The 25,662-nt window shown below is 40.0% G+C and overlaps 1 protein-coding gene across 2 annotated transcripts in view; it reads left to right on the forward strand.

The window, feature by feature from the left end:
* The first annotated feature begins 361 nt into the window (after window positions 1–361).
* Window positions 362–25,662, forward strand: part of SLC1A1 (solute carrier family 1 member 1) — a 50,493-nt gene continuing 25,192 nt past the window's right edge. The window contains exons 1-2 of one of the 2 annotated variants that reach the window (XM_083883325.1): window positions 362–479; window positions 13,984–14,124. In XM_083883325.1, coding sequence (XP_083739451.1) covers window positions 389–479; window positions 13,984–14,124 — 232 coding nt within the window. In that variant the 5' untranslated portion in view covers window positions 362–388. Of the gene's footprint in view, window positions 480–1,002; window positions 1,111–13,983; window positions 14,125–25,662 lie in introns of those variants that run through there. The other variant, XM_083883326.1, reaches the window with a different exon arrangement.

The following is a 25,662-nucleotide window of genomic DNA, read 5'->3' on the forward strand; positions in this document are numbered from 1 at the left end:
AGAGAACTGGGTCCAAATATTATATATATACTTTAATCAAGCTTATGGTGGGGAGGGAGGAGGAGACCATTGCCAGTCAGTTGCGCAAGAAACAAACGCTTCTTCGCTATTTTGGTACTTAAGCCTCTCAGGGTCCAGTCCTGGGGGAAATGTGACAGGACATTGGTGTACCTGCAGCCCTGGGCGCCCGGGGCAGGGGCGGGGCGGGCGGGGCCGGGCTCTGCGGTTGCCAGGTGGAGCGCCACGGCCCCGCCTCCGCAGCGCGCAGCCCCGCCGAGCGCAGACCGCGGCCCGCACGGCCCGCACCGCACCGCACCGCACCGCACCGCACCGCCTCGGCCGGCTCCGCGCACCGCCCCGGCCCCGCCGATCCCCGCCGATCCCCGCCATGGCGAGGGCGATCAAGAAGGGACAGCTCTGCCCGAGCGTCGTGAGGAAGAACTGGCTGCTGCTGAGCACGGTGGCCGCCGTGCTGGCGGGTGAGCAGGGGGCAGGCAGAGGCAGGGAGCGCGGCGCCGCCGCCCCCCGCCCGGCCTCGGCGGCACGGTCCGGCCTTGCCGGGCGCCAGGGCGGTGCCGCGGGGCCGGGGGCGCTGCGCGGCCGCGGGGCCGGGCTGGGCGGCGCGGGGCCGTGCTGGCCACCCACCTGAGGGGCTGTCGCCCGGCGGGGCCGGTGTCGCGGCCGCGGAGGGCAGTCCCGCGGTGTGGCGGTGTGGCGGCGCTGGCAGCCCCGGGCGGCCGGGCCGGCCCCTGCGCGCGTCCCGCCGGCCCGTGTGGCAAAGGTCGGTGATCGGCGGGCCGAGACCGCCCTGTGGGCGCGGAGGGGGCCGTGAGCCCCCCGTGCTGCGGGTCCCCACGGCGCGCCCCGCCCCGGGCGGCCTCTGGCGCTCTGGGGGGCCCGGGCCCTGCCGTGGGCGCCGTGGCGGTGGCAGCCCCGCCGGGGGCCGGGGGCGCTGGGGGCGGCTCCGCGCGGCTCCCGCTGGCCCAGGAGCGCTGCGGCGGGAAGAGTCCGGCACTGCCGCCCGGCTCTCGGAGGGGCCTCAGGGGATGGAACGTCTGGCTGTGCCGCCCGGCTCTCGGAGGGGTTTTCAGGGCCATCCTTGTAAAGGTGGTACGTTTCCCCGTACGTCAACAAGTTTCTGAAGGGGAGAAGAGTTGATCGCCATCTTACTAAGGATAAATGGGCACAGAGGGCAAAGAAAGTGCAGGTGACTTAGATGAAGAGGCTTTTCCGTAGGGCATAATTTTGGCGCTATTTGCACACCTTGATTCATTTTCTCCTGCTTGCTATTTGGAGAGCCTTGTTTCATTGTTTCTCTTGTGGAGAAGCGGTGCTATAAACACTCCCTTAACCTGCTGTTCGGGTCGTTTTCAGATGACTTTTCTGCTAATTTGCACTTTGGCTGGACCATGCCTGTTTTGGTGCAGATTTATTCAGAAGAGAATTATTATTTTGGAATTCCACTCAGTTATTTACAAGCTGTAGTCAGAACTGGGCTTACATATACATGTGTGTTTTCCTCGATGCATTCAGTATTTGAATGATCTCTGGATTTTTCTCACCTCGTTCAATAGGGAAAGATTGTTGTGAATGTTCACACCAAGTGCTAGGGGCCTTGCTTTGAAAATCCGACTGTACAGCTGGAGGAGTGTGATTATGTGTCTGTGTTTGCATGTGTACAGTTGTTTTTTGCATACTTCTGTCAAGTACTCTTCCAGGATTTGACATACTTGCTTCCAATTTACAGAAGAAATATTAGTTACAATATTAGTTTTATATAGTTATATAATATTAATTATAATATATAATTAGTTATACTATAAGAAATATTAGTTAAATATTAGTAGTTAAGAAATATTCCCCTCTCATTGTCTTCAGTGACTGTCGTTAGAACTGAAGAGTGTGATGTGATTCTACAGCTGCAACATTCTGAAATTAAATTTCTCTGAGAGCCACAAAGTATGACAATGCTGGAGCTGTGGGGATAATTGACCCCAATTCCCCTAATTCCCAGTAGGAATTCCCAGTGAGAGAACAGGCTCCCAATACCTGCTGTGTTGTTCTTCCACTTCTCTGTCTGCTACACTGTAATTTAAGAGTCCCTAACTCAGGGGAGCTCTACAGTGCTGTCAAAGAGAGTCGTCATAGTAATTCTGTGAGCCTTGGACCAAATTACCTTTTGCAAGGAACTGTGTATCTGCAGCATTTCCAGTATTTCTCAAAGGTAAAGTAAGAAGGACAGTGATACTGTTGTAAAGATGAAGTTAAATGATAGATTATTGTTTTATTACAGCCTGAGGAAAGTTTGTAATATACCTAGAGTTGACAAGCCCTTCATAATTAAATTTAGATATTCATTATTTTTTAATATACCCTGGGAAACTGGTCTGAGGTTTGTTAATCTAGTTAGTTTGAAAGAAAAATCTAGCGTTTACGAGCGGAAGAGTGGCACATCATTTTGAAGGAAGAAAATAGGCTTTTCAGAAATGTGTGGAAGTAATAAATGCATCAAGCTGTGAAAATATGCTGTGAAAGCTGCCCAGCTGTCTTGCAGAGTACCTGATATTCCTGCGCTATCATACGGAATTGTGCTTTTTGCTCATCATTATGAGAGCCATCTTCAGCATCCATTTGAAATATGCTTTTCTTTGCTAGTACCCTTACTGAGCTGAAAAGTTTTCCTGATTATTTGTGTGCGTCTCTGAAAAGAGACAGAAACAGACAGAAACCTCTCAGAATTCCAAACACTTCTTCCTTCAAGAGTAATTATTTTATGCTGTATCTTAAGCATTCAACCTTTTGCCTGTCCTTTCTGTTTTCAAAAATACCAGGATTTCTTTCATAGCAGTGTGTATTAAAATCTGTACACAAAATATCTTGAGTGTCTTTTGGGTGAAAACACCTGAATGTATATTGAAAGAAAACAAAATTTGAGGCTCGAGTGGTCATTTTCCTTGTCTTAGGAAAGAGTCAACTTTAGGCCACCAAGTTGATGTGGAGAGATGTGTAACCAGTAGAGCAGCAGCCTCACACGAATACTTGCAAAAGGAAGCGTATCTTGCATCTTTTTGTTCTGCTGGCCTTTCTGAGCCCAGGGCAACTGAGCTAAAAAAAGCAGTTTAAAAGTGAACTGGCTTCAAGGGCTTCTTCAGCCCTTTGTATAGAAGGTTACATTGTTACCAGATTATACAATCAAGCAAAAGAAACAAGAAATATCCCTGAAAATTACTCGCCCTGAAACAAGTGTCCAAAGGGCAATTGCATACGGAGAGTTTAAGTCACACTTGACGGGTTTCTCATAGAGTATTTATTTTTTGTCATCACTTTGCTTCCAAAAGGTCACTTCTACAATGCAGACAAACCAGTCATGAAAGTAAAAGGCTCATTATGTGTAAATGCTTGCTCATTAGTCCATGTGTCATAGCCTGATAGCCTGTAATAATGTGCAGTTCTTCAGCAGAACCGTGGAAAGTTCTTTTTTCTTACCATGGAAATTAAAGTGTAGATGATTTGTGTACATATGGTCCAAGGCACCGAGTTGCAGTAGCATGCTATACTACAGTCAAGATCGTTTTACAGTATCAGAAATTATACACAAAGAAGTTGAATTTTTTTATATACTGTTAATTTTGAAATCTATCAGGCTTTTTTTTTTCTTTTCTTTTCTTTTTTTTCCCTAACTGTTGAATGGAGTGTCTCTCACTTCCTGAACAGACTCAAGAACTTCAGATACCTCTGAGCCTGTGTGTGACTTGGGATTGGGCTTTTCTCAAAAGCACATGTGTAGGATGCTGAAATTGTTCAGGTATTCGTGGGGAAGTGTGAGAAATGCAATATTGAGATTGCTAAAGAAGGAGGAAGCTAATGGCACGGGAGACTGAATGGCAGGTGTCCCTTCCTCAGCCCTTTGTTCATCAGGAGTGTGTTCACATTGGCATGTGCCAGTGCAGGCTCACTGTGAGGCAGCGATAAATACTTTTGTGCTCTGCCATTACCTTCCTCCATCGTTCTCCTCTTCACATATGTACATCTCTTAGCCTGTACATCTCAGACCCCACGGGAAGGGAGCCGTGGTGCCGTCCTGGGGGCCGGGCTGGGCGGCGCAGGGGCTGCGGGAGCTGTCCGAGGTGGCTCGGGGAGCGCCGGGACCGGCGGCGGGAGAAAAGGCGGAAAAACTCGAGCTGCGGCAGGCGGTGATGTAAGGCAGGGATAGAGTAACGGAGAGGGCGGGGTTCAGGTACTGAGCCTGGAGCATGCCTGAATACCTGACTTTTCCACCTCTGAAGTGAATTTATTTACTGACATCAGACCTCCTTTTCTCCCTGGGTTTCAGAGTGAGATCAAAGTATGCACAGTTCCTGCTGTAACACCAGCAGTGTAGAAACTCTGAGTGTTGTGACTATAATGATTAGCCAGGATTTGGTGAGTCCAGTAGCTGCTGAATCTTCTGTTGTGTGTTTTATTATATCCCTAGCATTTTATATGCCTTTATTCTCTATAATGTTAATGGAAGTTATTATTTTATATTATAACATTAAGTAGTAGTATTACAAGTAATTATAAGAATATTTCTTTATTTCTAGACAAGTCAGGTGTATTCACCCATGCTAATTGAAAGGTTATGCTCCCACTGTAATCAGACACAAGGGGATTTGACAGCTGGTTTTCATAGTAGTAGTTCTATATTACTGGAAGCCCACCAGTGCATTCTTACAAGAATCAATGTCTCATAGGGTGAAGACAACAACAGAACAATTAGTAACCTATCACTCTGTTGATGACTTTTCTCTTTGCAGAAGGCCACCTGAATCCAAGTAGCTCACCATATTCCTGAGTTTCTTTTGCAAATGCAGACTTCAACTTCTAAACCCCAAAGACTATAAGTCTTTCTGACAGTGAGTTTTTACTGTCTCTGGCAAGTGCAATTTAAATAACAAAAGCCCATTCTTGATATGAAGTAAGATTTCACCATTTTCTGTTTCTCCCTTCTCATACCTTTATCAAAAAGTGGCCCATTAGCTTAGTTTAGGCTGACTTCAGTACCATTTCTTACTTGCAAAATACAGTGGTAAGGTTCCAAGCAATGAAGCAGGTTTATAGTCTCTTGAAATACACTAGCAAAACCAGCAGGGAGGAAGTTAAGGGGAATATAATCAAACAAAAGAATTACTGCTTTGTTTCTGACAAGTATAGTAGTAAGCATTCAGTTCTTTTCTTGAATTCTGAAGCATAGCATTTCATTAATTTGGAATTTATAAAAAATGAAGACCAGATATCTTGAATCAACTGTGGTAACATGGAAATTTAAAAGAAGACTGTTTTCTTCTTGCTGTGCCTCAGAACAGCATACATGATACTTGTGACTTTTTATGCCTCTCTAGACAGTGATGATTCTTATACCTGTATTTCTCTCTTAACACTTTCCAACAGTTTGATACAGTCTCTTCAGAAATTCATGAAACAGCAGATTCTGAGAAAACATCTGAATTTAATTTTAACAATGGAAAGTAAAATGCAGAATGACAAATAATTTCATTTGAGAATTTCACATATCACTGAGGATCAAAAATGCTCTAAGCCAGGAAGTCAACCAATGAAAGAATTCAAAGGTAGTTGGAAGATAAGCACGATGCCTCTTTTGGTCTTGAACTGTTTTGAAGCAAAGAAAACCCATCTTTTATTTCTTCTTTTGGCATATAAAGTTTTCCCGTTTTATTATTTGTTTTACACAGTGTCTAGGTTTCACGTCATGTGAGTGAAGTGAAACTATCACTAGAGCTGAATTTTTAAATTTTTGGAAAGGGTGAGTGTAATGTCAATTTACACTCTGCAAAGTCTCCAAACTACCAAACTCTAGTAGTATTATTTTTACATTTGAAGCAAGAACATAAATACTAGTATCAGCAAAATATTTAATTTGCCCAATTTCACAATATTATTTAAGGGAAGATACAGCAATATAATTGCAAAACTTGTTATATATTTTAGAAATAAAGCATACAGACACTTTCGTCTTGTATAGCCCATTCAAAAAAGATAATGTCCAGGTTGACACTACTCAGAAACAAAAGCTGCGCTGTTTGGATTATTTTTTATTTTTATTTTTTTCCCAAAAATGCCCCATAGAATTCATGCAAGGCATTTGTACTTACAGTCCCACAACATTATCTTGTGCAGCGAGAACACATCTGTATCACATCTGAAGATTGGGGCTGTATTGGAGTTAGCGTTTCAAATTTTATGGTCCTTTCATGCTTTTGGAATGGCAAGCAACCAGCGTTGCTTAATCTGAGCTAATTTTCTGGGTCATATCTGATTTCTCAATCCTTTGATGTCTTCATTTGTTTTAGAATAACAATGTTTCTGCATGTTACTATCTGTCTATCTTTAGTGTCCACTAAATTGCCTTTCCAGCGCCTTATCTCAGTCACAATCATTCCATTGCCTTCCAGCAAGGGGAGCTGAGCTAGAGCAGACTGTGCTGTTTGCTGTCCTTTTCTCTCATCAAAGAAGCAATAACAAGGGTCAGAATCTGGGAGATATTTCCAGTTACTAGCCTTTCACCTTTCTTATACCATTGTCAACCATTTAGTTTCTTGTGTGTTTTAGGGGTCTTAAATGAAGATGCATTTTTCCTGATGTGCTTAGTATCTCTTGAGCTATCCATATACACAGCTTTGGGATAGCATGCAAGCACTGTGGAAAGAGAACAGAAGATCTGTGGGCTTTCACAAGGAAGAGTAAAATTCTTAGTTTTGTGTGTGGCATTGTAATGGTGCAATGGTGCTGTAGTGTGTTAGGCCAAATAAGCAAAACATTAAAAGCTACAACTGGAGGACATGAATTTCTGAAACGACTGAGAAAAAGGGTCTAAAGAAAAGCACTGCTTTATAAAATGTAGTGCGTTTGGAGACATTATGGAAGCAGTAAGACGTATACATGTATATGTGTCAGGATGATTGCATAATTAAAGAAGGCTCACACATCATAGATGAATGGGATGAAGGAGAAGTGATATTTTAGAAGTTTTAGAAGTGATATTTAAAAGGGCTCATAAAGAAGGTCTATAAAAGAAGTCAGACAAGTTACTGTTGTCAGCTAGCCTTTCAATTTTACTGTAAAATACAGGAATATGAGATAGAAGGATACCCCCTGGGTTATCATATCTTGCCTCTGCTGCTTCGGGTTACACCACTGTAGATAAATTTCTGTTACATATCATGCTCCATCTTAAAGCTGGATAGGCTATTTAATGCTGTATATCCTCCTAGGAAGCTATATTCTTCAATCTGGTGGTTAAAAGCCTTATAATTTTCACTATAAATGTATTCAGTTTCACTCTCCATCCAATAATTAAAATATCACTCCATCACTAATATTCAACCATTTTTTACATTTCTACCTGACTCATCCCTGGTGGACAAACTAAGTTCTTTCATCTCCTTTCAAAAGATAGGCTCTTCATTCTTTTAATTACCCTATCGTTCTCTTTTGTGTGTGTTCAACACTGAATTAGCTTTTCCTGAACCTTAATGAGTTTCAGACAGTATTTCCCAGTGGAACAGGTGCTTTCACCAGGACATATCCAAATTCACAAAGAAATGTAAGTTGCATATCTGCTGGGAAAGAATTGTCATTTTCTCCAGATTGTTTAATTTATGGCACAGCCTTGTTTATCAGATAGATAATTTTTTTTATCTTAAGGTTGTAAGCACAGTACTTCACAAACACAGTAAGTCAACAAGTTTGTTGAAAAACTGTGAAAGAAAAAAACTTTATCTCTGGTACAACTAACTTTATTTTTAGAGTGGTAGATTCTGTACAAGAGTTCTAGCTAGATGAAGAACAATTGTAAGGTTTTTCTTCTTCCTTCAGCTGTATATTTTTTTCTTGGCTTTCTCTGAAAGAAGTTGCATCTGCACAGGGAAAATATTTGGAAGACATATACAGGTGGAATTCATCTACAGTCTGTTTGGATAAAGGAGTGGAAAGCCAAAGTTCAGTAGGAGACATTGTTAAATAATCAAACCGGGTAGCCCTCTGCATGTTTGGAGGGAGTACTGGTTCACCTTCAGCAGAATTGTGGTCATAAAGTCACAGGAAAATAGCCACTGTTTCCCATTTCCTGGCTGTGTGAACTAACTGGCCTTAGTTTGACTGAGGGTTAGGTGTGCCTTGTGCAGGGCTGCATAGCAGAGAGGCTGCCTTATGTTAGTGGTGACTGCTACAGGCTGCCCCATGTTATTAGCCCTGTTCCAGGCTCCCACAGCACAGAAAAATAGCAGGAGTTACGTGGGTTTGCTGTTTGCAGTAGCCTTCAAACCTACTGTGAGTAAAGGGAGTACACCCACACTGGAGAAGCTGATTTTTGCCCCTCTGGCCAGCATTCCACCTTGCCTTCATAGCCTTCATTCCTGAAGGTCCATCACAGGGAGTCACTGTCTACCTGAACTTCCCTCACACTGCAGTCAGATGAAAATGTGTTATTTTGTGTGAAGGAATTTACAATCACTGCATCCTCAACAGGATAATCAGAGAGTATCAGGGATCTCACCACAGCAGAGAACAAGCACATATTCTCTTATATATTGCTACTAAATATTCCTTAGTAAACCAAGAGGTGATATGGGAACTTTCTTCTGGAAGATTTCTGAGAGAACTTTTCTTCACACGTCTTTGTAAGCAAGCTAGTAGTTTGGCTAACACAAGCAACCAGAGAATTAATATTAGTTGCCATGTAATTATACCCCTGAAACTATATACCTTAGTGATTGCCTGCAGGTTTCTAAGAATCCTCTTTTTTCAGTCAACATCAGTATGGTTATTGGAAGGTACATTGTCAAGAAGAGTGTAAAACAGTAAAATGTGTAACATTAGAAAATATTAAAAATAATGCAAAAAGAGCTGAAGTAATGCATTTATAAGCATTGGTAATATATTCTTCCACACCCTCTCTTTTAGTGTTCTATAGCTGGCACTGTATTTCTTTGCACTAACAGCTAGCCAGTAGTAATAGAAACTCTATGGAGAGATCAGACAAAATTTATTTATAAAATAATACTAAGGTACTGCAAATGTATCACACTGCAAAAATCTTTCCTGTCTGTGCTGCAATTTGACATGTTTATATTGAATATTTTGTATTGTGTTTGAAATCAAGTCAGTGAACTTTGTTTGCTAGCCTTTTCCATGAATCATCTGCTGTGAAGTTAATCCAGTTAAGACCCACCAAAATGGTAGAATTAGTCTGCCACATGTGTGCAGTATATAATGTGAAATTATGAACAGCTTAATCACTTTGTTAATAGCACAATGGATATTGCTACAGTACAATTAAATACCAGGTTTGAAGAATGTGACTTCTTTTTTTCTTCTTTCAGTGCTGTGTCAAAGCAAAATTTCTGTAATTCCCACACTGCTTATCAGCATCAGCCAGGGTCACTAACTCTGCTTCAGTGAAAAGGAGTTTCCATATTATTAAATTTTAAGAGAACAGGAAAAATAATTTTTTTTAGAGCACTACATGTACTACAGAACAGATCATTTTACAAAATAGATTATTAGTTCTATAAAAATATACGCTGGATTCCTTTTCTCATTGTCTTGATGGTTCATTTCTAGGGATCATTCACATAATAAAGTCAGTGGGAGTTGAAGGTGGTACGCTGTTTTTTCAGTGTCGTGCACCCTACCCTGATGGTGAACTTGCTGTCAATTAGAACGGCGTGTCCCAAACCACTGTTCTCATCTATGAGTGTAAATAACATGAGGGAGTCCTACCTGTTAGATCACATTTTTTTCTGCTTTATATTATCTTTCAGTAAGAAATAGAAGCAGGCATGTCTATGTGTGGACTTTGGTTATCTGTTTCTAAATTGTGAGTTGTTCTACCTGTGAAGGTAAAGAAAGTAAAGGGGCATACTATCATGCCATCTTCTTACCAGGGATGTAACCAGGTCCTGAAGTGCAACTGACCCACAATAGTAATGATGTAAAGCAAATAAGTACAGTAATGTCATACTGCGTGTCCTGAACAGATTCAGATACTCGGGGTTTATGAGTTTTTAAATTCAAAATCTGTGTTTTGTTGACCTCACATAATTATAAAAAAAGGCTTCAGGGTTTAGCTATCACTTCTTGAAAAACTGTAAATCATATCCACAGTGGGTTGTTTAGGGGGCTGCTAAATGGCCAGCACGTTTTTACAAGTTTACAACGGCTGTAGGACAATCTATGACACACACCATGTATGCTAGTATAATGAGCCCAGAGATAATGGGAATTTTTTGAACAGAGTGCGGCAAGGCTTTTTTACTCATTTCTAAATCTGTGTCATGAACTGCAGCAAGGTACTTGAAGAAAAATGTACTAGCCCTATAACTGTTCCCATACAAAGAATTTACCTTTTTCCTTAGACAACATTTCAGAAAGAATAACAAATAGCAAAAATAGAATAGCAAACTCCAGATGAAGATCAGATGGCAATAAATTACCATTTACCGGATACCCAGATGTCACTGAAGTCGTTTTGCTGATAGACAGAAACCTTAACATAACAGACTCCCAAGACACATTTTGCCTAATTTCTGTGGTGGACTCATTGAACATACATACACAGGCCAGACTGATTCTGCCACCTTATTACACATAGCCATCATCTCCTAGGTTCTGTAAAGCCTCAGGCTTGGTAGATGTGATGAATGTAGTGCTACATACAGTGGAGCCAGTTGCAGGTACTAGCTAAGCCCTTGCAGCACTTTCTGCTCCTCTTTTTCTAGGTAACACATTGAAAAATGGCTCATCCTATAGAGAGGAAACATATATTCCCTCTAGCTTTTTAAGCTGGGATTCCCTGAAATATGGGTGCCAATGGGTTTCACTTGGCGTGCTTACATTCAGTTATTTTCTTCTGCTCTATTTCTCTTCTCTTGTTTCTTCTCATCCTCATCTGTATTTATAGCCTTTCTTTGAAGGATTTTCTGTGTTTCCAAGCTTATAAAAAGCCTTATGTGCTACCTGGGAGAATAGTAACAAGGAGTTAGGGCATGTGTTGTTTCATATGGGTTCAGACAGGAGAATTGTGCATCACAATCCCAGGGACCCAGACTGCACCTTTGACTTGCTATCTTGGTGGCTGCTAGGAGAAGAGACATAGACACTGTTCTATACAGCATGGGCTGTACTATGCACAGTTATGAGGATATTTTCCTTAAAAAAATTAAAGATGGGGGATTGTACAGTTTATTCCACCATTGTTCTTCACATCTGCCCAGTATTGCAGAAATCTGGAGCCTAAGCAGTATGTATCATTGAGTTATAAGTAAGGGATTGCTCTTGTGCTAAAAATCATAACCTAATCATAACCTAATTTAGCTATATGGACAAGAAAGAAAAGCAAAGAGAAGAGATGGAAAAGAAATAAAACCAATTTAGCATGGACAGGAAGAAAGGTCCAGTGGTTGAAACAGGAAAGATGAAGAGGGCAAGTAGGAAAAGTGAAGTTTTGATGTTTTGCTCTTCAAAAATAGAAGAAAATTATTCCATTAAAAAAAGAAAAAAAAAAAAAAGAAAAAATAGAAAGAGGAATGCCAATATATAGGCTTTGCAGACTATACTGATTTTTAAGGTTGTTGAAAGTAATTGTCCACTTTAATTTCAGAAATAATGGAGTTATCAATACCATTCATCTAGAGAAACTGAGATTTTTATAAGACTTTGTCTCTGCTTAGGGCTGCTATAATCAATGTGATGTTGAAAGCAGTGATTCCCATGTGAAATATGTTTGTGCTGGACCACACCTCTTTTTGTGTGTTATAATTCCCAGAAGAAATTTCCAAGTTGAACTTGGTTATTGAGAGGATCAAAAGTTCTTATATATGTCTATTTCCAGTACAAAAGCAAGTTCATTCTGCTAAATTTCTAGTCTTCTCCCATTACTGTTACAAAATAAAAATTCTTGTATTCCTATGATATATTCAAGCAGCATATGCTAGATGCTAACTGCAGTTAAAAGGTAGGTGCATTTTACTGTAGTTTGGCATACTACACAAGTTAATGCAAATATTAACTTGTGGTATATTCAAATATTATCTTCTGGTAAAGAAATTACATGAGTAAGAAATTGAGAGAAATAATTAATTTCAAGTGATTGTTGGAGCTTTATTCTCAGCTATTGTCATTAGATAAATATTATCCTTAAAAAAAAAAAAAAAAAAAAAAAAAAAAAAAAAAAAAAAAAAGAGAGAGAGAGAACAGGTATAAGTATATAGATGGAAAATCTTAATGAAACTCTGCTATAATTTTGAGAGCATGTGGGAAGTTTTTGTAGTGAAATCTAAAGGAGAGGAAAATAGAACCCTCAAGAGTGAAAACAAGAGTGAATTTTCTACCAGCTAGCAATCCTGCTGAATATTCAATGGCAGAATTCCATCTGGTCAAATATGATAGTCACCATGTAGAATGAAAGGCAGATGGTTAGAACATGTCCTGGTCATAACTGCTGAAAGTAAAGTGGCATGACACAACTTGCCGTAAACATGCAGTTAAGTCTTGCTAGGCTGAGTTGTGTGAATTGTCTGAAGACATGGAGGTTATCTGTATGGTTAGATTCAGCTGTTTACTCTAGAGCTTTCAGGATCAAAGCCTTAGCAACTAACTTCAGTTCATGTAACCATTTTACAAATGGAATTTTATCTTGCTTGGGCTTATCTAGAAGTGCAGAGTAAATATTTTCAACCCATCTAATTCAGTCCCTAGATCAGCAATAGAGATCATTGTGTCTTATCATTCATTAATCAAGGTCATTTGCATAATATTGCAAATATCTTCAAGGCTGTTAAGATTCAAGATTGCTCCAAGGAATTTAAACTAACTGTATTCACTGGCAGATATTACACCTTGATCAGAAATCTTAATTGTTGACTGGAGCAGCCAATTTTCTTGGAAGGTTACCTGGTTCATTTTCCATCTCTATTAACAGGAACGACTTGTTTTTTAACCTGCCTTAATTTTCATTTAGCTTGATTTTGGTGATGAAGAGTTCTGACTTGTTCGTTCATTGGATCCAGTTAGAAACTGGATCTCTTCAGTTGTTCAGTTCATTCAGGACTGAAGCATTACAAAGCTCCTGTGTGAAAAAAAAGTTCTAATTCTTTTTAGACACTGATGAACACATTTCATATTACAGTAATTTTAATTTGAAAATCATGTTGGAATGGAAAATAAATGTATTGCCTGTCAAACTGAAGAATTTTGTCTTTTGGCCTATGATTTTTTCCCTTTTTGGTAGAACTCTTATCCTTGATTTGTCACAGAAGTGGGAATTATCTGATAATTCATGTAATCCAAAAACAAGAGGATGTATACAGGTGCCTTGTGCCATGGCACAATCACTGATTGAATTTATAGTCTGGTATTTATAGGACATTTGTGTTGTGAAATAAGTGTGAAATGAGCAGAGTGTATTTTTGTTGATCTGTTTCCTGAAAGTTATTAAATTAATTTAGTGATTACAGTCATGCTCTTTCCTAATTATGTAGAGCAGCAATTACTGAAAGTGTTGCTGCTGGGTATGCTTATTTTCTCCAGTAGAAATCATCTGAAGTATTTATGTCACCATCTCACTTTAGTGTTTGGTAGTGTTTATATAGTCTATTGATATTTTTAATGCCAGCTATGAGTCTTCTAGAACTAGTGAAGGTGGGTAAAAACTCAGTACTGAACTGGACTGATAATCAGAGCATCTAATCAGATTTTTCCAAAGACATACCTAAAGACATCCTGCAACTTCAGAATTATTTTGCTCATCATCAGAAAAGGAAATATCTCTCATCTGATTTGCTTTAGAAGTTCTTCCATAGCTGTGAAAATATGTTTATTGCTTGGTCTTTTTGTTCTTCTGCTATTTTTTTTTTCTTCTCTTTGTCTCACATGTCTCTATAAATTACATCTAATTTGTGTAACATATTTTTATGTCCTTTTTAGGTATTGGACTTGGCGTGCTGGTACGGGAATATGGCAAACTGTCTAACTTGGATAAGTTCTACTTTGCATTTCCCGGGGAACTGCTGATGAGAATGCTCAAACTTATCATTCTGCCATTAATCATATCAAGTATGATCACAGGTATGACTGAAAATGTACTGTTAGCTTACGGTATTATTGTGGGTTAGATTTCTTTTATAAAGTGTAGCCCTGGTTTGTGCCTGACATGTTTTGGTTTCTGAAATTCCTTTCCCAGGGAATTTTCTGTAAACAAGAGACATGTTTTGGTAATGGCAAAATTGTTTACATTCTTTCCCTAGGAGGGACTTCTGGATGTCCCTCTGGTTTGACCAATGTGATTGAAGAGGTTTATCTTCTTATCACCAATCAAATTGAACTATGTAAAATAGTATAAAAGGGGAAACACTTCCCAAGAATAAAGGAGTAATTTCCAGCCTTCTGAAGTTGGAGTCTTTGTGTTGTGGCGTAGTACAGCGTCACTAAAGGAAAGAAAAAACTTGATGGAACTCTATCCTGAGAAATACAGATTTCCTACCTTTATATTAAATTATTTCTTTATATTATGAGAAGGAGAAAGGATTTGCTAGGATTAATACTATTATCTGTGACATTATATAGAGCTGTGAGCTAATAACTTTGCAAATCTATAGATTCTTGTATCTTTCTCTCCCTATTTTTAGAAGTGGGTTAAGCAGTTGCAAATTGTAAGCCCAAAGCTGCAACTGCATATTCTGAATTACAGAATTAACTGTTATAAGTAGTCTCATGATGCCATTTCACAAGCAAGGGAGAGCTGATCTCATAGCCTACTGTCACACAAAGAGGACATTCCTGACCTGTACTTCTTGGTCTCAGCAAGCTTCCATGAGGTACCTTGCATGAGTTCTAGCATTCACTAAATCCTTTTATGAGTCCACTTGTACTTCCTCAAAACTGAAGACTCCTTTGAGCCAAGCAAGTGCTTGGGAGACCGTGTGGCCAAGAAGGTGTAATGGAAGGAAAAGCAAAGCTTCCATCTTCTGGGAAAAGCAAGCAAGCTGTTGGCTGGAACTCTGTGCTGAATGCTAGAATTTGCTAACAGTTCACCCACAGGGAAAACTTTAGAAAGATTTGGTGGAGAAAGCCCAAAGCAAAGAGACAGAACTGAACATCGAATAGCCTTTCCTTAGAAATAACTTTTTTCAAAAAAGGGAAAGCCAAACAAACTTCTCTTTATGCTTTAAGTCTTTACTGAGGATGCTAGGATTGTGACTATTTTATTTCAGCTTCTTGCAGTCAATCAAGACACATTGGTCACTATACTGTTCTTTTTCATCTTCACGAAACGTCTCTTTTGACAACATATTCATGTCCAGGTGTTTGTTGATTGGTTATATGTTAATGAAAATGCATCAGGCATTTGACTAAAGAAAAGGAGAGCATATTGTGATCAGTAAATGAAAGGGGAATTTCGATCATGTTATGAAAGTGCATTCAAGAATAGGACATTAAATACAAACTTTCAAGTTCCCCAGAAGTCATAGCCAAAAATATCACTAATTTCACAGCAGCATATCCTAAAATGAGTCTATGAATGAAAGTTCTTAAAGGAAGCTGTCAAGGCCTTTTGAGCATATCTTTAGTGTAGGGTGAGAGGAAGCTGATGTTAGAATTGAAAAAGAGAATATCAAGAGCTGCAAGATCCAGAATGGAAAGCTGCCAATGGAGAGTGAAAAATCATGACACAAAATAGTCAGGGGTTGTGTCCGAAGGAATGAAGGGACGTTGAATAATTGTTGGTGTGTAAAGGAGAGAAGAGGATATCCAGGAAAAGCTTCCAAGATAAAGACTAAGACATTTCTTTTTTTTGAACAAGCTTTTATTTGTGAGTGAAGTTGGGCCCATGTCTTCAGAAATAAATTAGATCATTAGAAAAATTATTAAATGAATTATTTATTAAATCAGTCCTTGTCTGATGTGCAGGGGAAGCAAGAATCATCCTGTTAAAAAATACTGTTCTTACTTAATGTATAATGTTCCAGTATGAGTAAACTGCATTTGTAACTAACACAAGCTTGGATTTTACAGATTGCAGATTACAGTCAAATACAGAAATGACTGTGTAATTGGATATGCCAAGGTCGGAATCAGAGCATCTTATGGTGAGAATGAGATGCTCTGATTCTGACCTTGGTATATCCAATTTCTGTAGAAAGTAAGGGTGTATTTTTTCTATGCTTCTATAATAGGGTTTTAGGCAAGGGAAAGGAAACAAGACAGATAAAAACAGAAGCTACTTTGATGGAGTTTGTAGGGCTTTGCAAATGAACCACAAATGTCTGTGCATGATGGTTTTCTCTATTTACCTGTATCTATCCTCAGGGTGTTGATGAGATATTGCCTTCTTTAAAATAGATATGTTAATCTTCCAAGCATCAGAAATGCACATTTGAATTGAATAAGTAAACCTGTGAATGATTATGAAGCATACTAGTAATTTTTCATCTTTTACACAGAATCATACAGAACGAGTGAGGTTGGAAGAGGTCTCTTGGAACTGTCTAATCCAATGCCTATGCAGGGTGTCATGGTTTGATACTGACAAAATACCAGGCAGCCATGAAAGTTGTTCACTCACCCTCTTCTATTATAGTTGGGCAAAGGAGAGGGGAAAAAGAAATTAACAAAGTTGAGATAAGGACTGGGAGAAAAATACTCTACGCACAAACCAGGTTCAAATTTAAAGGTATAGGATAAATTTGCCATTAACAGTCAGAGGAGGCTAATGAGAAGTAAAATAAACCTTTAAAACACCTTTTTCTCTGCCAGCCCCTTCCTCCTTCCCAACAACACAGGAAGACAGGGTGTGGGGTTTTGGTCAGTTCATCATTTGAGATCTTCCTTTGCTCAGGGAGCGGAATCTTTCCTCTGCCTTGCCATGGGGTCCCTCCCACAAACAGTCTTCCCAAAACTGCTGTGGCATGGGTCACTTGTCCACAGAGTGCGGTCCTCTAAGGATAGGCTGCTTTAGTTTGGGAGCAGGGGTCTTCTCTCTCTATTCAGGTCACTCAGTGGATCACAGCCCCCTCCAGCATCCACCTGCTCCAGCATGAGTCCTTTTCCCACAGGAAAAGAGTGGATCTCTGTGTCCCCCATGGACTTCATGCATTACCCAGGGAAAGTTTGTTTTACCATAATCCTCATCATGGCTCTGATGCTTGAAGCACCTCCTCCCACTCTTCCTTTTCCTCTGACCTTGGTGCTGCCATGCTGTTTTCTCTCACATGTCTTCACTACTTCTTCCTCTGACTAGAAGAAAAACTGCTCTTTGTAGGTATCATTGTCAACAGGTTCTACCAATTCAAAGGTTCCTGCAGGATCCCACAGTGCCAAGAGGTTGATCTTGTCTAGGTTCTGTGTTGGGGAATTGCTCATCATGTTTCCACTGCTGGCCAGGTGACCCCACAGCCATTGCACAGCCAGCGGCAGCCACTCTGGTGCTGGTGCTATTTAATGTCTCCCTTCACACGGGGTGCTGGGACGGAGGAGCCACCATCACCGCCACCTCTGTCCTTCTGCCCATGGCACAGCTGGCTGGGGGCAGCCAGGCAGGCAAGGCTCACTGCAGGCCCCATCCAGACGGCAGCAGCTATGGCTCATCACCACCCCAGAAAAAAACCTGTACTTGCGCTGTTTTGATTTTCTTCTTAAATATGTCATCACAGAGGCATTACTGACCTCTCTAATAGAGTCAGCAGCATGTCCATGCTCAGAGCTATCAGAGATTGGCTCTGTTGGACATGGTGGAAGTTTCTAGCAGCTTCTCACAGAAGCTACTTCTGTGGCCCTCCCCCACTACCAGAAAACCTAGGCTGTGTCAAATCAACACACAGGGTCAATTGAAACAGCTTCTCCATGTTCAGATTAAATCTCATGAGTTTTTTAATTTTTGACTATTGTCTCATATCTTGTTCATGGGCACCACTGCTAAGAGCCTGACTTTGTACTCATTCCCACCCATCAGCCATTTATACACATGACTGAGGTCACTCGGGGCATTCTCTCCTCCAGACTGTACAGTCCCTGCTCTCCCACCTGTCCTAACGTGAGAGATGCTCCAAAACCCTCATCAAAGTTGTGGCCCTTTGCTGGACTAAGTCCAGTAAAGTCCATCCCTTTCTTGTACTGGGGAACCCAGAACTAGACCCAGTACTCCAGGTGAGACCTCACAGGTGTTGAGTTTAGAGAGAGCATCTCCCCGCCACATCCTGACAGTACTTGTCATAGTGCCCAGGAGTCTATTGGCCGCCTTTGCTGTGAGATCTTACTGTCTCATGGTCAGCTTACTGTCTGCCAGGACTCTCAGATCCTTCTCTGCTGAGCTGTTGCAGCCAATCAACCTCCAGCACATACTGGTGGCCTGCATTATTCTTGCCCAAATGTAGAGCTCTGCGTTTCTTCTTGTTGTACTCCACAAGATTTCTCTCAGACTAATTCTCCAACCCATCCAGGTACCTTTGAGTGACCATATAACCATCTCATACATCAGCCACTCCTCCCAATTTTGTCTTGGTGATTCATGCACAAAACTGTTACCTGTAACCAAAATCTAGTATTTTGACATGACATAAATTTACAAAAGGTATCAAAACTTCCTAGACACCTTTGGACTCAACACCACAGTATGGTTACAGTTATGTACAAGTTGAGCCATTGCAGTTGTCTCTGGTGAACACACTTCACCTGCAGAAAAGGCACAATAACACAACAGTGTTTTTCTCTTCACAGTGAGCTAATTGCCATCCCCTTAATTTGTAAACTAAAAAGGCATTCATTCTGGACCAGCTGAAGTGTTGTTGCTACTTTTACTGCAGTGACTTTGAATGTATTGTGGCCCCAAGTGTCTGCCACTGAGCATGTGAACACATATGCAGGTTCAACAGCTGTGATCACCAGATACAGGCCCTGTAGGGGTCTGCATAATACATATATTCCAAGGAGGTGCACATCCTCAGAACATATCTGGTCCCACCAAAGACAAGCAGCCAGCATGCAGATTGTGGTTCTTTCCTTGCATGTTCTTCATTTAATCAAGAATGATGATGTTTCTTTGGAAGAAAATACTTTTGGGTCTCATTCTAGAAAAGATACTGCCAAATGCAGAAATACGTGGCCTTGCCACTATCAGTAAGGCAAACAGTGAGCTGTCTTGTTTACAGTCATACTGATCCTGGATCTTCCATAAATTTTGAATTCCCCAATTTGTTCACTTCTTTACAGTAATTTTGGAGAGTGTTAATTTTGCTTTTGATCTGAAAATTCAGAATTTTGAAGAGGTCATGTGGTCTAACTTGACTTTAGTAAGGTTTTGGACAGTCTCCCATAATGTCCCTACCAAACAACTGGTACAATACAGATTAGATAATGGTACAGTGAGGCAAACTGAAAGTTGTCTGAATGGGCAGACCCAGAAGGTTGCAATCACCAGCACAAGTCTGGTTGGAGACAAGTCAGCAGTGATTCAATAGGGGGACCAATCCTGTTTAATGTTTTATCAATGATTGATGGTGGAGCTGAGTGCTTCTTCAGCAAGTTCATAGGCTTGTTCAGTATGCAGAAGAGAAGGTTACGGAGAGACCTTGTTCCAGCTTTCCAGCACCTGAAGTGGCCTACAAGAGAGCTGGAGAGGGTCTTTTTAGATGGGCATCTAGGGCTGAGGCAAGGGATGATGGCTTTAAACTGCAAACAAGTAGGTTTAGGTTATATATTTACTGTGAGGTTTGTGAGGCACTGGAACAGGTTAACACATGAACCTGTGTTTGCCCCATCTCCAGAAATGTCCAAGGTCTTGTTGGATGGAGATCTGAGCAACCTCTCTTGTGAAAGGTATCCCTGCTGTTGGCAGATATGTTGGAACTGGAGAATCTTTAAGGTCCCTTCCAACCCAAACCATTCTATGATTCTATGATACAAAATATGTCACCAAGACATTTTCGAACATGCAGTCTGTGGTTTTCTTTTTTAGGATTATAATGTCTTAAAATTCTTTTAGAGCATTACTTTTTTTGAAGTAATGCTCTAAAAGAGGAAACATTAGACAAATACAAAAAATGTTATTTTTACATGCTCTGTAGGAGAATTGAGAGGAACCTCTTGTATACCTCATGGGAGTTTTGAGACTTAAATCTAGTAATTTTTTGGAGTACTTACAACATATAAAATCTTTGAAAGTCTTGGAAATTCACAACTCTAATTTCATTCTGAGAATGAAAATTCCCTGGACTTGTGCAGTGTATTTCATCAAGGGTGCATACTGAGCAGATTAGTCCCCTTTAATCACTTTTAGCTTTTTTTTCATGAAGTGAGATTCACACAGTATGCAACAGCAGGAAATGTTTGCAAATCTGTTTTCTGTCAGGATCACAGGAGAACTTAGGTTGGAGACAACTGTCAAGTTTCCTGAACAGTTGTTCCCTTGTGCTTGGTTACAAGCTGAGAAAACTTACATGCCCAGTTTGAAGCTTACCAATCCACATGAAGTGTCTAGCCTTATTTCCTCCATCTAAGTTCCTTGTTAGTAGCTAGTGTCAGGAGATCTGGATCTTAATGCAGCACCCCCCGACACTGAGATACTACGAGAATGCCGTGAGTCTTCTTCCCATCTCTCTTCAGTTGGTCCTCTCAGATGGGGTTATATCATGCTGCCTGCCACATTGATTTTCAAACTATAAGCCATGGATCTTGATATATTTCTTCTTCAGGGCTAGAATGTATTCTGTCAAAAAATTCACGTCACATATGTAATAAATGATCTTTCTTTGATGATGTTTCCAGAGTTACCCATAATTGCCAGAAATTTTGGCTTTGTGTTAAAAGATGCTACGCATAGCACAGCAGGTCCGTATCTCAGATCTCAATATTAATTATGTGATTTTATCAGCTATTCAACATCTGTTTCAAGTTCTGCAACAATCTCTCCCTCATTTCTTACCTTTCCTCCCTGACAAAATACTAATACAGCTTTTTCTTATGTTTCTGACCATTCCTGCACTTTCAGCCTTCACAGACAACTTCAAAGAAACTAGAAGAGCTACATAAGAGTTTCCTGCATTGTAAATTTGTGCAGACTCAGCTATGGGCAACACCAAATTTTCTTAAAGCAATTGATGAGGCATTTGCAGGTACTCATAGCATACTTCAGGAACAGTGGGAGAAAAAGACATTATCAATTACCTCTCTCAGGACAGCTTTATGTGAGCTATAAATACATCTCCTGAGCTTCTGGGTCTGGCAAAACTGTTAAGTTCTATGACTATAGAAATAAACTCTTGCTTTACTCCAGGGCCTGCTTTGACTACTGGTCCACTGCAGTCTGAAGCATCATGCCCATTCCAGTTTTCCCAGTGCCAAATATACACTCTTACTTGCACTTTCTACTAGTAGTACTAAAAGTAATGATTTCACCACAAATGTGGCTTCTTCTGACAACTGCTTGAGAGAGAAAAATACCCCAGTGAATTACCAAAGCCATGTGACTTTCTGCATTTGCAGGGTCTGATATTTTTCCTGTGTAAAGAGTACGTTAGATTGTGACTGATGAATGGATGTGTTGACCAGGTTATTTGTCCTTTTCAATTGTTCAAAATTAAAGGGTGAGTTTCCTGCCTTGGATCTGTGTTGGATCTGTGCCTGGAAGAATACTAGTTTGTTTTACCACAGTGCCAGAGGATTTGGAGAATGAAAACAAAGTATACAAAATGAGATACAAAAGAGCTAGAATGCAATAAAAAAATGTTTGAATTAATCAGTTTGTTCTTATTTCTTGTGTTTATTTTTGAAAATCAGAACAGTTCAGATTTTAAGCAACCATTTATTTATTTATTTTGCCCCCTCTATTGGTAATTTAAGTTAAAATATACTAAGACTGTGGTGATGCCCAGGAATAGACCTGCTAGTTCCATTTCATATATACATTGTATATATATATATATATATACACATATATGTACATATATTTACAGTCCTGTAAAGGAGTACAAATAAGGAAATGGCAGGAGAACAAATATTTTTTTTCCTACAAAAACAACATTTGTCCAACATTTGGGCATCCAAATCCATTTTTCTCAAGTGTCATCATTCTTGGGATGACAGCTGCCTCAGCAGTTTCCATTTCTGCAAGTCCAAGAAATCCAGCTATTGGGAGATGCTCCATTGCTGCAGCATCCTTAGTAGCCCATGTGCATCACCAGCACAGTCCTTGGGAAATTACTGGTCTAGCTTAACATACTCAGGGACTGTCTTCTGAAGTACCTGCATGTTCTTTGTATACCTTGCTGTTTCTTAAGCCAAAAGAACTTCCAAGAAAATCAGATCCATTATATAGTATTGGTAAAGTAGTTATCTGGGCTCAGACAGGAGATTCACCTCTTATCTCTGTATCATTAATTGTGTGAAGGTCAGAAAACATTACAGTACTGTTAATGAGTTCTGCCTTCAGTTGTACTTAGGGATGCTGGAAGTTCTGTCCCTGCTGTCCATGTGCATTCATTGAAGCAGGCAGGATGGCAGAGTCATGGGTTATTAATGGACAAGACTTTGTGCCCATCTTCTTCACATTACTTTTATCATAGTCATCTACTCCTTTCTCATCCATATCAGTTGACCTTATACAACTGAGACAGCTCCTACATTATTTAAGGTTTTGAATTATAGTAATAAGACTTTGAAGTGCACTTCTGGTTCATGGAGCATGACTACCACCAGCTCTCAAGGGCAAAGAGCTCCAACACAACAGCCATTTTGTGGTACCAGCTGTTTCTGCCTCCTGTCCTAGCCATAGCACTGTGGGTACTGCTGGTGGTACCACTGTAGATGGGTCTGAAGACACTTAGTGTCTTCTGCTGTTCTCTTATAGAGTTCAGGACATAAACAACTGTTCCACTAGATAAACCAGATTTCATTCACCTTTTTCACTCCATCTCCCTGTGAGTAGATATCACAATCAATTAGAAATGCAGTGCCATGTTGAAGGGCTTTTCTTAATAGCTTGGAAGTTAAACCTTGTCCATCTATACATTTTGCCACCAATAATTTCAAAGGAATTCAAGTACTTTCAATGCTACAGGTTTTCTGTGTACATTCCATACATGTACCAGCAACAGTGGAGGGGCTGTATTTCTGCCACATCCTTGAACTGAGTCTGATTTCTGTAGTGAATCTTGTTTGCCTGTCCACCTTGGCAGATAGATATGTCATCTTCCTTCCCTTTAAGTTTTTCTTATATTCCAACCAAGGAACATTATCTCTTCTGAAAAGGCATTAAGATTATATAACCTCTAAGAGCTTTCTAGAGAAAATTGTTCCTAGGAGTGATGAATAGAAGGCAGTAGTAATACCCTCTTTCTTTGCGGGTCTCCAATAAGCTTTGCAGGAAAAGATCATAATACAATGATTGTGCCAACTGCCAAGAATACAGCACAACAGCACCTTAGCAAACTGATATCCAGGGTCATAAATTTTTCTTTAAATTTTATCTGAAATTCCCTCTGTTTTATAATGATCTTAACCCTTTCATTGCTATAAATGGTTCATCTCCCATTCCACCTTATCTAGCGTTTAGAAAGGTTCATTACAACTACTTTTCCAACCCCATCCTAAATGATGCTAGACATCTCATTATTTGGACTGTTGTGACTATGGTTGCATTCCACACTTTAGTGTGTTTGTTCGGTTTTTTCCAAATATTTTTTTTTCAATGCCTCTCCAAAGTTAAAAGACCAATATTTAACATGCTAATCCAAATCTCATTAGATCAAGTAATTAGAAACAGAATTTTCTGACTTGAATTTTTGGTGATATTTAAATAGCACAAACAGATGCTTAGGCATTGCCTGCATACATCTATCTCTCTTTTCCATTCTTTCTCTCACATTGTCCTCCTGTCATGTGGTCGTTTTTTTCATTTCATTTATAAACCATTCTTCTGTTGCATTTACACAATATACTAGTGGAATAACAATCATTGGTTCCAAAGAAGAGCAATTGATGAAATTTTTATCAAGTCTATTGAAAAGGTAATTGCTACAAGCTGCCATAGAAATCCTTTTCCTTTACAGTAAGTAACAATGACATTTGAAAAGACAGGATAACTGCTGTTATAGAAGAACTGACAGAATAGGAACAGAAGACTTCTGGTAAAAACATTAAAGACAGTAGATAATGAAAAATCTCATTTGAGAGACTGGATATTACTGTGCATTTGGAGCTTCCATTTGCCATAGCTTTTTCATTACCTGATCTTCTCAGCCAACATCTGACTTGGAACTGACCTCCTAATGAGAGGCTAAAGAGGTCATCCAGTTAGCTGGGGAAAGCCTAGTTGCAAAAAATCATTCCAAGCCTCATGATACAGTAAACACGAGGAAAAAATAAAATCATGAGATGCATATCAAGTGAAAGAGTTTGAGAATGATCTACAGGCAATAGTAATGAGTCCTTTGTCTCAGATGAGCAGTGGACTTGTACATGACATCATGCTGTCTGAAGTCCTGCATGTGAGTGGTATTTCAGTAGACAGTTGTGAATTACTTATTTGGTCCTGATAGTCTTGTTCACGCACAAGGAACATGGTATTGCATTTCCCAGAGAATTCACAGAGCACCAGAAAAAAAAAAAGATTGACCATTCAGTTTTTGAAAGAAGCAACACAAATTGCTGTTGGACCTAGTTTGGAAACTGAAATTTCAGGGAAAATATGAAGAAACGTACCTTTCAGGAGATTAATGACAATCAGGGCAAACTTGTGCTACTAAATGATGAAAATAAAAGGGCAAAATGGGAGAGAAAGGGCTCAGATTCTGAAACAGGAAGAGGAGAAAGATGACTCAAAAATGTCTTCAGTAAAGCATAGGCTCTGAATTCACCACAGTGATTCACTCATTGCACTTATTTTCTGAATTGTATACAGAAGGATTTTCCCTTCAAAAAGTGAGCATAGATGAAGGACAAAAGGAAATATTGGACCAAAAACAAAAAGACAGAGGACAACTGGCTTTGGAATCTTTTCAGAAGCCCTGAGAAAAACATTCTTCTGAACTTATGCTTGAACTATCCCAAGTCACAGAACAGCAGAAAGGGCCTTTCCCTGGAGTGTAAAGGAAATTTTCTTGTTTGTGTCTACAACCCAACTATTAAATAATGACAAAATTTACATGGAAATATGGTGAACTCTAGTCTTACATGTGTGAGATGCCTTCCTTTCCTAGCAGTAACTGATTAGAGTTGGTATAGCTCATGGAACAAGAATACAGATTTGGATTCTCTTAGATACATAGAGGAATAAGAAAATAAGCAATAAGCTTGCTACACACTGCTTGTGCAAGCAGTAAGCTTGCTCAGCACTGGAACTAGAATTTGGTGTTCACTCCTCAGATAAAAAGCATGTCTGTCTTCTGAAGGTACAGGCCAAACACCGTTTTAGTATTGGTAGTGTTTCCTTTTGCAAGTAGAAGAAAGGTATGGCAACTAATTCAAAACTTTCACTTGCATCTAAGAAAGATTGTTCTTATGGCTTGACCACCAGCTCTGTGATGACCAGTGCATTAATGAGAACTCTCAGTACTAGGTAAATGACATTTCAAAACCACTTTGGAACAGAGAGGTCATACCACAGTCAGATGC

Source organism: Zosterops lateralis (genome assembly GCF_965231275.1).
Source record: "Zosterops lateralis genome assembly, chromosome: Z".
In the NCBI taxonomy this organism is placed as follows: Eukaryota; Metazoa; Chordata; class Aves; order Passeriformes; family Zosteropidae; genus Zosterops; species Zosterops lateralis.